Below are 13,021 nucleotides of genomic sequence, written 5' to 3'. Positions count from 1 at the left end.
GGCCAAGGTAGATGGATCACCTGAGGTCAGGAGTTCGAGACCAGCCTGGCCAACCTGGTGAAACTCTGTTTCTACTAAAAATACAAAAATTAGCTGGGCATGGTGGTGCATGCCTGTAATTCCAGCTACTCAGGAGGCTGAGGCAGGAGAATCTCTTAAAACCAGGAGTCAGAGGTTGCAGTGAGCCAAGATTGCACCATTGCACTCCAGCCTAGGCAACAAGAGCAAAACACTGCTCCCACCCCCGTCAAAAATGAATTTTACTATATGTAAATTATACCTCAATAACCCCGACCTTGAAAAAAATAAATGTACAAGTAATTTTGCTAGTTAGTACCAAAATCCCCTCTGTGGTAGGCTAATGAATGGCCCCCACAGATAACCAGATCCTAATTCCTGGAACCTTGCGATGTTAGCTTATATGGCAAAAGGGACTTTGCAGATGTGATTAAGAATCTTAAGATGCGGAGAGTGTCTTGAATTATCGAAGTGATCTCTAAATGTAATCGTAACTTTCCTTATAAAGGAGGGGCAGAAGGAGATTTTACCATGGAGGAGAAGGCAGTATGAAGACAGAACAGAGATCGGAAGATGCTACATGGCTGGCCTTGAAGATGAAGGAAGGAGCCATGTGCCAAGGAATGCAAGGAGCGAAACTCTAGAAGCCAGAAAAGGCAGGGAAGTGGATTCTCCCCGGAGCCTTCAGAGGGAGCACAGCCCTGCCAACACCTTCATTCTAGCCCAGGGAGACTGCTGAACTCCAGAACTTTAAGAGAATAAATTGTGTTGTGTTAAGTCACCAAGTTTATGGTAATTTGTTACAGCAGTGATAGGAAACTAATGTACCCTCCATAGGGGTTGTGCTGTTTTATGTTCCTGCCAGAGATGTAGGTACGTCAGTCACCCTTTCCTTAAGGATGAGGAAAATTTACCCAGAAGCCCAGGAGCAGGCAGGGTTTCTAGGAAAATTTTCCTCTTTCTTAAGGAAAAGATGACCTGCCTTACATCCCCTGATATCTCATTGGCCAGAATTGTATCACATGCCCATGTCTAAACCAATCACTGGCCAGAATAATCAGGCTTCCTCCTGCCCCTTGTCCTGAGGCTGCACCATTCTCTCCTGAGCCACTCAGCTGTCTGATCCTGAACAATTATCAGAGCTGCGCTGTCAAGGAATGAAAAGGGCATAGCTTTGGTTTGGCAACCAACAGTGCCTACCTCAAAACTTATTTGCAGAAAAAGAAATTCCTCAGTTTAACATATATTTTATAAAAGTTAAAAACCTTGGACTAGACTCTCTAAGGAACCATCCACTGTGGTCTCCAGGCCACGGCTTTCCCCTGTCTAGCCCCCTTTGGTTCCTTACTCCTCTATCCCCCTTTTCCAGAGGACAGCAGGCCCAGCCAAACTCTGTGAGTCACCAAGGTTAAATGAGGCCTTATGATGAATACACAAGCCATCTTCCAGAAAAATCTCTCCCTTGCAAGTACTGATTCAAGCCCTATTAAGGGAATCTTTTCTGTTTCCTCCCTGTTTTAGCTTTTCTCTGACATATTATCTTAGATTTTAAAGCTGCAAAGGCCCTTAGAGTAATAATAATGATGGTAATTATGATAGTTAATTACTTATAATGCTCATTTATTGAGCTTTTACTAGATTCCAGGCACTTAGTATTTATTATCCCATTTAACTCTCAAGTCTTCCTGAAGATTGATGAGGTAGATATCATTATCATCCCTTTAAGAAATACTAATAGATATAATAATAGAGATTATTATCATGCCTGTCTGATGGATTTTGGAATCCAAGAAAAGAAATAATAAGTTGTCCAAAGTAATTGCTGGCACTACATTTTGAACCAAGATCTGTAGAGACTCCAAAGTTCATGCTGTCAAACACCCTGAAGTCCAAAACCTTTCACTCTACAAATGACAACACAGGGGTTTGGGGTTGGAGACAGAGGGGAGGCCATAAGCATTTTGCTCAGTTCCATAACCAGAGAGTGAGCCCTCACTTACTGAGCAGCAAACAGCTTGCATTAGCTTTTTTCTCTCCTTCACAGGAATCAAATATTTACAAATCATCATGTATCCGAGTTTAATAAGAGGTGTTTATCTTCTTGCAGAGCAATGGACTCCTTTTGCATTGTGATTTTTCCTATTTATCTGGCATCATGGAAGAATAAAAATAGCAACTATAGCATGAAACGTGCTTTCAGTTTATGAGACACTTCCAAATACTTTCTCTCACATGATCATTGCTACAGCTCTGTGAAGCAGAAAGATAAGATTATCCCTCTTCACAGGAAAAAAAACTAAGGCCCAAAGAGGTTACATTACCTGCCCCAAGGTCTCACAGATCATTAAATGACAAAACCAAAAATCAAAACCTGGGGGGAAGCTTTTTGGCTGAGGATCTGACATCCACGGACAGGGACTCTTCCTATGAGTTTTAGACTCATATTTTCAAGTTAAAAGACCTGATTAGGATTTTGATTGGCTCAGATTTGATTTTGTTTGCTCACCTGAAATCTTTCAGTGAATTAATCCATTTATCTAGGGAGAAATGGCATCTTTATTATCCCAAGTCTTTCTACCCTTTGTCTTTTACGCCTCCGAGGAGAATCTGATGTTTTCTCTTAATAGATGCCCTTTGCACTTCTTTCCAAGTTTATTCTTTTACAAGCTGCCTTTGTAGCTAAGTTGAATAATGTCTTTGGTTCTTTTATGCTTTCTTTCTAATTGATCTGTATGGCATCATTTTTATTTCCAGTTGGTAAATTGATACTTGGTTGAACTTTCTTGTTTCCAAGAGCTTTTCAGTTGATTCCCTTGTTTTCAAGATGGAATTATACCATCTGCAAATATTTAAAAAAGCCAAACAAAACCTGCTCTCCTGATTTCACCAAGAGTGCTCTTTTTAACACATGACACTGCATTTCCCCACAACTCTGCATTTTCCAGATGACTAAATGGCTCCTTTAAGTGCCATAACATTTAGAAACACAGCTGCCTGAGCTGGAAGTCTTTCTTAAACAAAGTACAATGTGTAGCAAACTCCTGCGGTTTCATCTGCACAACACATGCCTCCCCCATCTTTAGTAGCCGCCCCTCACTTTCTTTTGGAGAACTGCCCCTCCTGTACCCCATGAGACTCTAGCAGGACTGTCCGTCAGTTGATCCCACTCACAAGCCCCAAACAGGTCCTGGTTCCACCACAGGCTAACCCAACTGACTCTTCCAAGAATTTGTATCTTGAGAAAAAGGATACTTGGCCAGAAGGATATTGACACAGAATCATCTGGAAGGCAGGCCCTAAGGCGATGTCCAGGAATTTTTGCCTCTCCGGAGGCCTGTTTGTTGAAGTTCTCTTTTGGTTCCAGGAGCCACCCAATATACTTCCAGTACATTCTCTTTCTTTGCTTAGGTTTGCTTCTGTTACAGAGCATACAGATATCAGCACCCAAGAGCTGATTGCAGACAACAGACTTTGTTATGAGTTGAATTGTTATGAGTTGAATCCCCAACCCCCACACAAAACAGTGTTGAAGTCCTGACCTCTAGGATGTTTGAATGCAATCTTAATTGGAAATAGGGTCTTTACAGAAATAATCAAGTTAAAATGAGATAATCAGGCTGGGCCCTAATAGTAATATAATGTGACTGATGTCACTTAAAAAGGGGAATTTGGACACAGAAACAGACAAATACAGAGGGAAGACAATGTGGAGACACACAGGGAAAATGCTATGTCAAGATGATGGCGCTGCAGGCAATGTGTGGGGTTATGAATGGGCCACACCCAAACTACCCAAGCCCGCTGGTGATGGGAGTTCAGGAGCAGGTGCTGGCAGTTAGTCGGAACTACCTCTCCCAGCCTTGCCTTACATACATCACAGTATCAAGAGTCCATGGTCTACTAGTGATCTTAGATCACGTTAAGTTTCCCATAGATGCTGAGATTGTCCACTGGACATTACTAGATGGCATAGAGACATGGGCAAATTCTAGAAGTTGGTGGCTCCAAGGCAGTGGTTCAGGTATTTCAAGGGATTGGGGATATTCTCCAAACATCAGTGTCTGAGGATATGCTTTGTTGGGTATTAATTGGATCGGGAAAACCCATTGACAGAGGTCCTCTTGTACTGGCTGAAGATTTCTTTGATATCATGGGATGGCCAACCAATCCTCAACGTCAAATCTACCCAGAGGACATGATTCGGACCAGCATTTCAGCCATAGTTGGTACGAACAGTATTGCCGGGGCAGAAAATTTTTATCTTCTCTGCTGCTGGGTTACTACACAAAGATTGCAGCTCAAATCTGCCACCAGACTGGTTTGCTAAATGAATCCAAAGATGTAGACTACACTGAGGAAAATTTTCCAATTGTATTTGCTGCTAGGGATGTAAACATGGAAACTGCCTGGTTCTTCAAATCTGGTGTTGAAGAAAATGGCTCAATGGACAACATCTGCCTGTTTTTGAACTTGGCTAATGACCCAACTATTGGGTGGATTGTCATCCCTCACCCGGTACTAACCACAGCCGAATTTCTGGCGTACCAATATGAGAAACATGTATTGGTTATCCTAACAGATATGAGTTCGTCTACTGAAGCACTTCAAGGAGTTTCTACAGCCAGAGAAGAGGTTCCTGGTTGACAAGGCTTCCCAGGTTACACTTATACAGACTTAGCCACTATATATGAACATGCAGGTGGAGGAGAAGGTAGAAATGGCTCAATTACTCAAATTCCTACTCTTACCATTCCTGCCAACGATATCATTCACCCTTCTCTGACCTGACTAGAACGGCCTTGTGGAGGCTCACAGTGCCCATGGGGAGATAACTGCTTGCTCCCCTCTGGAAGGGATCGGTGCTGTGAGTCAGCATCCCATATGTGATACCATTTCCTGTGTCTCTCTATTACTTTTCAAGATGTAGCAGTGAGGCAGGCACTGCTAAGTGTCTCCCAATAGCCTTTCTTACTACAAGTAGTAGAATTTAGAGCTGGATGCGTGGCCACCCAAAATCAAGATACCATTTTCTAGTCTCCTTTGCAGCTAGGCACGGCCATGAGATACATATTAACCAATGGAATACAAGAAAAAGCGACATGTGGTGGCTTTAAATAACCTTCTACAGGAGAAAGCACCCTTTGTGTTTGCATCCCTTCCTCTGTCCTACTGCCTGAAGTGTCATCTTGACCCACGAGGCTTAGGTCATGCACTGCATTAAAAAACATGAAGAACCAGGGTCCCTGACATCTTAGAGCACTATTCCAGTCTGGATCACTTACCCAGACTTTTGTGAGAGAAAGAAACTTTCGATTTGTTCAAGGCATTATTGTCTGGGGTTTTCTGTTGCTCAATGAAGGCAAACTGAATCCTAATCAAAACAATTGCTTCAGGAACAAAGGGGCGGAATTGCTCAAGGTGACACCTAACATCTGCTCTCCAAATGTCAGACTTCCTGTCCTGAGACTCTAGGCCTTGCTACTATAGGTTTTAGGGTCTCTTTTGGTTATCTGTTGCTGTACAACAAACCACTCCAAAACTCTGTGGCTTAAAACAGTAAAATATTGTTATCTCTCATGGTTCTGTGGGTTGGCTGGGCTCAGCTCACTTGTTCTTGCTTGGAGTCTCTTATGAGGTTGCAGCCAGTTGCTAGGTGAGGTTGGAAACATCTGAAGGTTTAACTGGACTGAACATCAAAGATAGCATCTTTATTTGACCTCCTGTGCCTCAGTGGTCTTATTCTGTGTGTCTGGCAGAAGAGCCTGGATTTTTTTTTTTTTTTTTTTTTTGAGATGGAATCTCGCTCTGTCACCCAGGCTAGAGTGCAATGGCATGATCTCAGCTCACTGCAACCTCCGCCTCCTGGGTTCAAGAGATTCTCCTGCCTCAGCCTCCTGAGTAACTGGGATTACAGGTGCATGCCACCAGCCCGACTAATTTTTTGTATTTTTAGTAGAGACGGGGTTTCACCATGTTAATCAGGCTGGTCTTGAACTCTTGATCTTGTGATCCACCTGCCTCAGTCTCCCTAAGTATTGGGATTACAGGCGTGAGCCACCGCACCTGGCTAGCCTGGACTTCTTATGTGGCAGCTCAGGGCTCCAAGAGGGAGGAAGAGGAGGTTGTTAGTCTTATTAAAGGCCTACCTCAGAGCTGACAGAGAGCATCACTTCTACCACATATTGTTAGTTAAGCAGTCTCAGGCCAACCCAGATTCAAGGGCTGAGGAAACACATTTCCCCTCTCAACAGAGAAGTGATAGGGAATTTGTAGCTGTCTTTAATCCACCACAAAGCCCAAGGGATGAAAGCTTCTATCAGGGGACTCAACAATGGTTCCTCTGAATTGTAAGCTGAGAGTGCCATCCAGCCACTTTGGCTCCTCAGCCACAAAGCAAACATCAAGGAAAGCGGAGGTTCTTGAAAGGAAGTGCCCATAAGTCTCTACTTCTATGATCCATGGAGTTTTGGTTTCCGGCCTGCCTGAGACCTAACTGTTGCCTTTCCTTAGGCAGAGTTCTTCCAATCAATTTCACAAACACAAATACTTTTTATTTTCTTGGCTCAGGATAGCAAGATTGAATAAGCTCCATAGATCTGCTGTACAATATTACATCTATAGTCGATGATACCATATTGTACACTTGAAAATTTGTTAAATGGGTAGTTATCATGTTACATGTTCTAACCACAATAAAATATATTTTTTAAAGAGGTTGCAAAATTGGAGTCTGCCCCTTAACTGATACGTTCATCCCTATCATGCATACACACATGGCTTTTTACTTATGTAACTGCCAAGAGTGCCTGAGGCAGTGAAAAAGGGATAACTGACTAACCAGCCCCACCAAATAAATCAGAAGCCTGGCTTTAATCTATACAGACTAATAATTTTTGCAATCATAGTGAGGGCCCTAAGGTGTCAAAAAGATTTTCAATCTTCTTCAATCTCCCTAGATTTCCTCATCACATAAATGTTTCCTAAGATCCCACCAGATGCCACACCCTGTGCTCAGCACTGGACAGTCATGAAGCAGGTCCAGTTCCTGACCTCAAGGAAAACCAGTCTACGTTGTACCACATTATAACAAGTTAGATTTGGGATTATCAAATCTTCTGGTCTTTCCCATCACTTCCTCCCATATTAATCTGGAACAGCTGCAAATGCTTTTATATACATATATATATTTGAGACAGAGTCTCGCTCTGTCACCCAGGCTGGAGTGCAGTGGCATAATCTCAGCTCACTTCAACCTCCGCCTCCTGGGTTCAAGCGATTCTCCTGCCTCAGATTCCCAAGTAGCTGGATTTACAGGCACCCACCACCATGCCTGGCTAATTTTTATATTTTTAGTAGACATGGGGTTTCACCATGTAGGCCAGGCTGGTCTCGAACTCCTGACCTCAGGCGATCCGCCCGCTACGGCGCCCCAAAGTGCTAGGATTACAGGTGTGAGCTACTGCACCTGGCCTGCTTTTATATTTTTAAGATTCAAATTTTTTCCCATCTTTCCCTTCTCTCTCTCTCTCTTTTTCATGATTCCCCATCTTTAAAACAATAGAAGCCTGCCTGCTACATCACCACGAGAGCTCATACTGTAGGACTCTGTGGTCACTCTGTTGAAAACTTGCAGCACTTTCTCTTCCCTCTTCCCAGCTCTCAGTTGAATTGGCTGGAGTTCTGATACCCACAGACGTTACTGTTTTTTGTTTTTTGTTTTTTCTTCTTCTTCAAAATCATGTCTGAAGTGAATTACAGCTTCAAAGGGCTATTCTGATCAGTTTCTTCAGTTGAGGCAGTTGGTTCTGGGCTGGCTCGATCTCCGCTACCTTCACCCAGTTCTTGTTTGAACTGTAGGAGTCCTTGGTAGATAATATTAACCTAAGGCTTTCACGGGTTATCAAAAGATAGAGAAGAAGGAAATCCTTTACAAGGATAGAAAAGAAGAAAAAAGAAATCCAAAGTCACCTGCTTTCCTCCCAGTGACATTTTCCACGGAAGGAATGCCATTTGCTGATGATAGTACTCTTTCACCTTCACAGGGCTCTGCAGCTTTGCGGAGCGTTTTTCACAGCGAGCTCTTCTTTCTCCTTCTGAACAGTGTGACCTATGGAAAAGGACAAACATGGAGGTCAGAGAGAGCCTGATGGAATCCCAGCTTTGCTTCTCGTTGGCCCTGGACTGCCAATTGATCACGTATTAAAGGAGGAGTACAGCGATGCTTACCCTTTGGTTTTAGCGTTAGGGATGTGATTACCCTGTACGTAGTAAGTGCTCATGAAATCTGTTGAGTGACGCTGTGAAGTTTGCAGGGAAGAGATTATGAACACTGATTTACGTGTGAATAAAATGAAGTTCACGAGAGTGGGAACAGGACTTATCCTAGGTCACAGAGGGTGGACGAGGGTCTTTAAGAATCTAAATCTATTGCTTTTTCTATCACATTAACCCACTGAATAACAGGATTTTCTCAGATTTTAATAATAATAATAGCAACGGCACTGATGGTAAAGGTAGCTTTTGTCTATTGAGCATCAGCATGTGCCAGACACTACACTAGGCACTTTCTATGACTGAACCCATTTAACTATGAGGTGGGTATGAGTACCCCATTTTACCAACAGAAAAAGTCTGGGATTCAACAAGGCGAAGTAACTTACCCAGAGACACACAAGGGCTGAATCTGCTTTAGTCTTAAAGGAAACCTTGGTTCTTCCTTACTCCAAAACCCAGGCTCTTCTCCCCCACATTACAACTTCCTCAATAAATAAAATATCTTTGAAATGTGTTACTAATTATCTAAGTTCAAAGTTAGCATCCAGATGTCTCCATCTTATTGGGCAAGCTCTGTGTGCAGACAGCTAAGGATTTAGCTACATCTCTTCATGAGGTCCTTTCTGCACTATAGGATTGCCTGGCCTTCCAGTTTAGCTACTTTCCTAAAAATTTGGAATTGAATGTCCTGAGCTTGAGCAGGATCTCCCAAACACTGTGAGAAAGCAAGCCGTTTTCTCTCTCTGAGCCTCCTTTTCCTCCTCCATAAAATAAGGGTAAAATTTGAGCCTGGAATATCTTGTACCAGAAAACAAAGAAGGTTCAAAGCTATTGGAGCCACATCAAAGCACACGGCAGCCAGCTCAAACAAGCAGCTCACACTGGTCAAATATGAGACAATTTGAACATCAAAATGAAAAATGATCACAAAGGATTTCTACACATTGAATTAAAAAATATCCCTCTACTCAAAGGATTTCTACACATTGAATCAAAAAGGATTTCTACACATTGAATTTATACAGTCCATGAGTGTGTAAAAAAAGAATCCATGAGTATATAGTGATACTCTAATCAAAAAGAAAAAGAAAAAGTGTAGATGAAATTAGAAAAACACTATTTTGCAACCACGATAGAAATAATTGATTCAGGTAAAATTATCAGTGAATGCTAAAACACTGGGTGAGAAGTTGTTGGATCCACATAGTCTCAAAGTGTCTCCCCAGAAATTACTTAATTACAAAGATAAATGGGTAACTTTACAATGAAGATTTCTGATAACCACCACTTTAACCAACCGATCAAACTTAGCATCCCCAGTAATGAGACAAGCTGACAACATGTGTGACACCCTGGAAAGACATAGAATCACCTGAATAGCATTTTGGCCCAAAAATGTATAACTTAATCTTATAATGACAAACCTAAATTGTGGAACATTTATAAAACAACTGGCTTGGATTTCTCAAAATTTCATTATGAGGCTGGGCATGGTGGCTCATGTCTGTAATCCCAGCACTTTGGGACGCTGAGGCGGGTGGATCACCTGAGGTCAGAAGTTTGAGACCAGCCTGGCCAACACGGCGAAACCCCAATTCTACTAAAAATACAAAATTAGCCAGGTGTGGTGGTGCATGCCCGCAGTCCCAGCTGCTCAGGAGGCTGAGGCAGGAGAATCACTTGAACCCAGGAGGCGGAGGTTGCAGTGAGCTGAGATTATGCCACTGCACTCCAGCCTGGGCGACAGTGCAAGACTGTCTCAAAAAAAATAACAATAATAAAATTTTTAATTTCATTATGAAAGACTGAAGAAAAAGTAGGGGGAGGGAACTGTTCCAGGTTAATGGAGACTTGAGAGTTATGACAATTATGTGCTCTCTATACTACTGGATGAAAATTAAAAAGCTATAAAGGATATATCAGGCCAACAGGAGAATGCAAACATGGGCTGTTCTTAGACACTACTTTTGTGTCTTATGTTTATTGATTGTGACAATGGCATCATGATTATGTAGAAAGTGGCCTTCTTCTTAGGAGATATTTGCTAAAGATATTAGGAGTGAAGAGTCTTAATATCAGCAACTTTCAAATGGTTCAGGAAGAGAAAGAAAGAAAGTGAGCATGTGTGTATGTGTGCGTGTGTGTCTGTGTGTACATACATGCACACAGAGATTTAAAAACTGTGGCAAAATTACTGAATCTAGATGAAGGATGTGTGGGTGTTTACTGTACTGTTCTTTCAACTTGTCTGTTTATCTGAATTTCTTTAAAATAAAGGGCTAAGGGCCGGGCACAGTGGCTCTCGCCTGTAATCCCAGCACTTTGGGAGACTGAGGCAGGCAGATCGCTTGAGTCCAGGAGTTTGAGACCAGCCTGGGCAAAATGGTGAAACTTCATCTCTACAAAAATTAGCCAGGTATGGTGGCACACATCTGTAGTCCCAGCTACCTGGGAGGCTGAGGTGAGAGGATCACTCGAGCTTGGGAGGCAGAGGTTGCAGTGAGCCAAGATCGCACCACTGCACTCCAGTCTGGGTAACACAGCAAGACCCTATCTCAAAAAAAAAAAAAATATATATATATATATATATGTACATATATGTATATATATAAATCAATGAGATTCCATACGTAATGTGTCTAGCACACAGTAGATGCTCAACAAAACATAGAACAAAACATAGAACTGGGGGGTAACAGTTATCTAAGATCAAATAAGTAAATATTTGCAAATAAGTAAATATTTGCAAAGTATCATTTATGATTCATTCGACAAATGTGCTCTCTGCAGCACCTCGGGTGTGCAGGGTCTGTGCTAGGAGCTGGGGACAGAAGGAGGAGGAAGGCATACTTCCTTCTCCTTAGCTTCCTAAGATAATGGAGGTAGACATTTGAGTAGGTAATTACAACACAGGATAAATATCAGAGATGGGAAAGTGAGCCTTGGCAAAGGAGAGTGAGTGACTGCATCACCATTAAGATCAAGAACTTGCAGCTGGGTGTCCACTTCCTCGTTGCAGTGGTGCAGCAGCCAGCAGGCTGCACTTGAAATTCTGGGCACACTAACTAGCCCCCATATGGACCAGGTCACCCCAGAAGTAGTGCATTCCTGGCCCCAGGATGTCCAGCCTGAAGCTGGGATGAATCCATGTGGGAGGCTAAAGCTGGGATGAATCCATGTGGGAGGCTAAAGCTGGGATGAATCCATGTGGGAGGCTGAAGCTGGGATGAATCCATGTGGGGTGCTGGAGCCAGAATTCCTAAGCTGGGAGTGCTGAGCCTGAGTGGCAACTGCCCTCCCCAGGCTCCAGCCACACTGGCCTTCGCTTGGTATCCCCAGGTAATAAATATAGAAAAAAAAACCCAAAAAACTGAAGTGTGTATCTATTCTCACGTACCACTCAACACAACACTCTGACACCAATGTGGGGGTGTATTTCCCCTCACACCAAGCAATTCTCCAGGGGACATCTGCTGGGTGTCCTCTTACTGAATTCAATTCTAATACTATCTATCTAAAGACTGTGTTGGATTCCACAGGTGAAGGGCTCAGTCCCACAAGACTGTTCCCCACTTTAGATACACATTACAAGTAGTAGGTTATCATCTACACTTCTGACCGATGAGCTATAAATCGAGGCTCCCACTACCACCAACTTGGGTCCAATTAATTTGCTAGTGAGGCTCACAGAACTCAGGGAAACACGTTTACCAGTGTCTTTTTTTTTTTTTTTTTTTTTTGAGATGGAGTCTCGCTCTGTTGCCCAGGCTGGAGGGCAGTGGCGCCACCTCGGCTCACTGCAAACTCCACCTCCTGGGTTCAAGCAATCCTCCTGTCTCAGCCTCCTTAGTAGCTGCGTTTACAGGCACGCACCACCACGCCTGGCTAATTTTTGTATTTTTAGTAGAGTCGGGGTTTCACCATATTGGCCAGGCTGGTCTCAAACTCCTGACCTCAGATGATCCTCCCACCTCGGCCTCCCAAAGTGCTAGGATTACAAGTGTGAGCCACCATGCCAAGCCTTCAGTGTCTTAATAAAAGTTAAAATAATGGATACAGATGAACAGCCAGATGAAAAGACACATGGGGCAACGTCTGGAGAGGTGCTGATTGCAGGAGCTTCTGTCCCCATAGAGTTGGGGTGCACCACCTCCTGGCACTCAGATGTGTTGGCCAACCCAGAATCTCACTGAACCTCATATTTCAGGGATATTTATAGAGCCTTCATCACGTAGGCATGATCAATTATTAACTGCATTTCAGCCCTTCTCCCTCTTTGGAGAATGGAGGTGGGGCTGAAAGCTCCAAGCTTCTAACAGTGGCTTGGCCTTTCTGGTGACCAGCCCCCATCCAGGAGCCCAATAAGAGTTGCCTTATTGAAACAAAGATACTCCTATCATCTAGGAAATTCCAAGGAATTAGGAGCTCTGTGTCAGGAGCCAGGGTCAAAGATCAAATACTAGAATAAAAGATGCTCCTAGCTCACCTATGTCTCAGGAAATTGTAAGAATTTTAGGAGCTCTGTGCCAGGGACTGGGGCAGAGACCAATATTTATATTTCTTATTAATTTACCCCAGGTAACCCTGTGCCATCTTGTTCAGACATTACCAGGTCTTCTCTCAGCCTGGACGGCTCCAACAAACACAAATTCCCCCATCCATCAGGTCCCTTTCTCTGAGGACCTTTCTGAACACCTTCCTGCCACCTCATCCCCTATGACTCAGTCAA

The 13,021-nt window shown here is 43.1% G+C and overlaps 1 protein-coding gene and 1 pseudogene across 1 annotated transcript in view; one reads left to right on the top strand and one right to left on the bottom strand.

Annotated features, from left to right (window-relative positions):
• The first annotated feature begins 3,759 nt into the window (after positions 1–3,759).
• Positions 3,760–4,806, top strand: LOC129043539 (V-type proton ATPase subunit B, brain isoform-like; annotated as a pseudogene).
• Positions 4,807–6,547: 1,741 nt separating this feature from the next.
• The window catches only part of LOC134737942 (uncharacterized), a 32,608-nt gene continuing 26,134 nt past the window's right edge, over positions 6,548–13,021 (bottom strand). Inside the window, exon 7 of the mRNA XM_063650138.1 lies at positions 6,548–8,125. Within this exon, the coding sequence (XP_063506208.1) occupies positions 8,087–8,125 (39 nt within the window). The 3' untranslated portion in view covers positions 6,548–8,086. The remainder of the gene's footprint in view (positions 8,126–13,021) is intronic.

This window comes from Pongo pygmaeus, chromosome 13 (assembly GCF_028885625.2).
Source record: "Pongo pygmaeus isolate AG05252 chromosome 13, NHGRI_mPonPyg2-v2.0_pri, whole genome shotgun sequence".
Lineage (NCBI taxonomy): Eukaryota > Metazoa > Chordata > Mammalia > Primates > Hominidae > Pongo > Pongo pygmaeus.
Note: the sequence above shows the minus strand (reverse complement) of the source record. Positions and strands in the feature narration are given on the sequence as shown.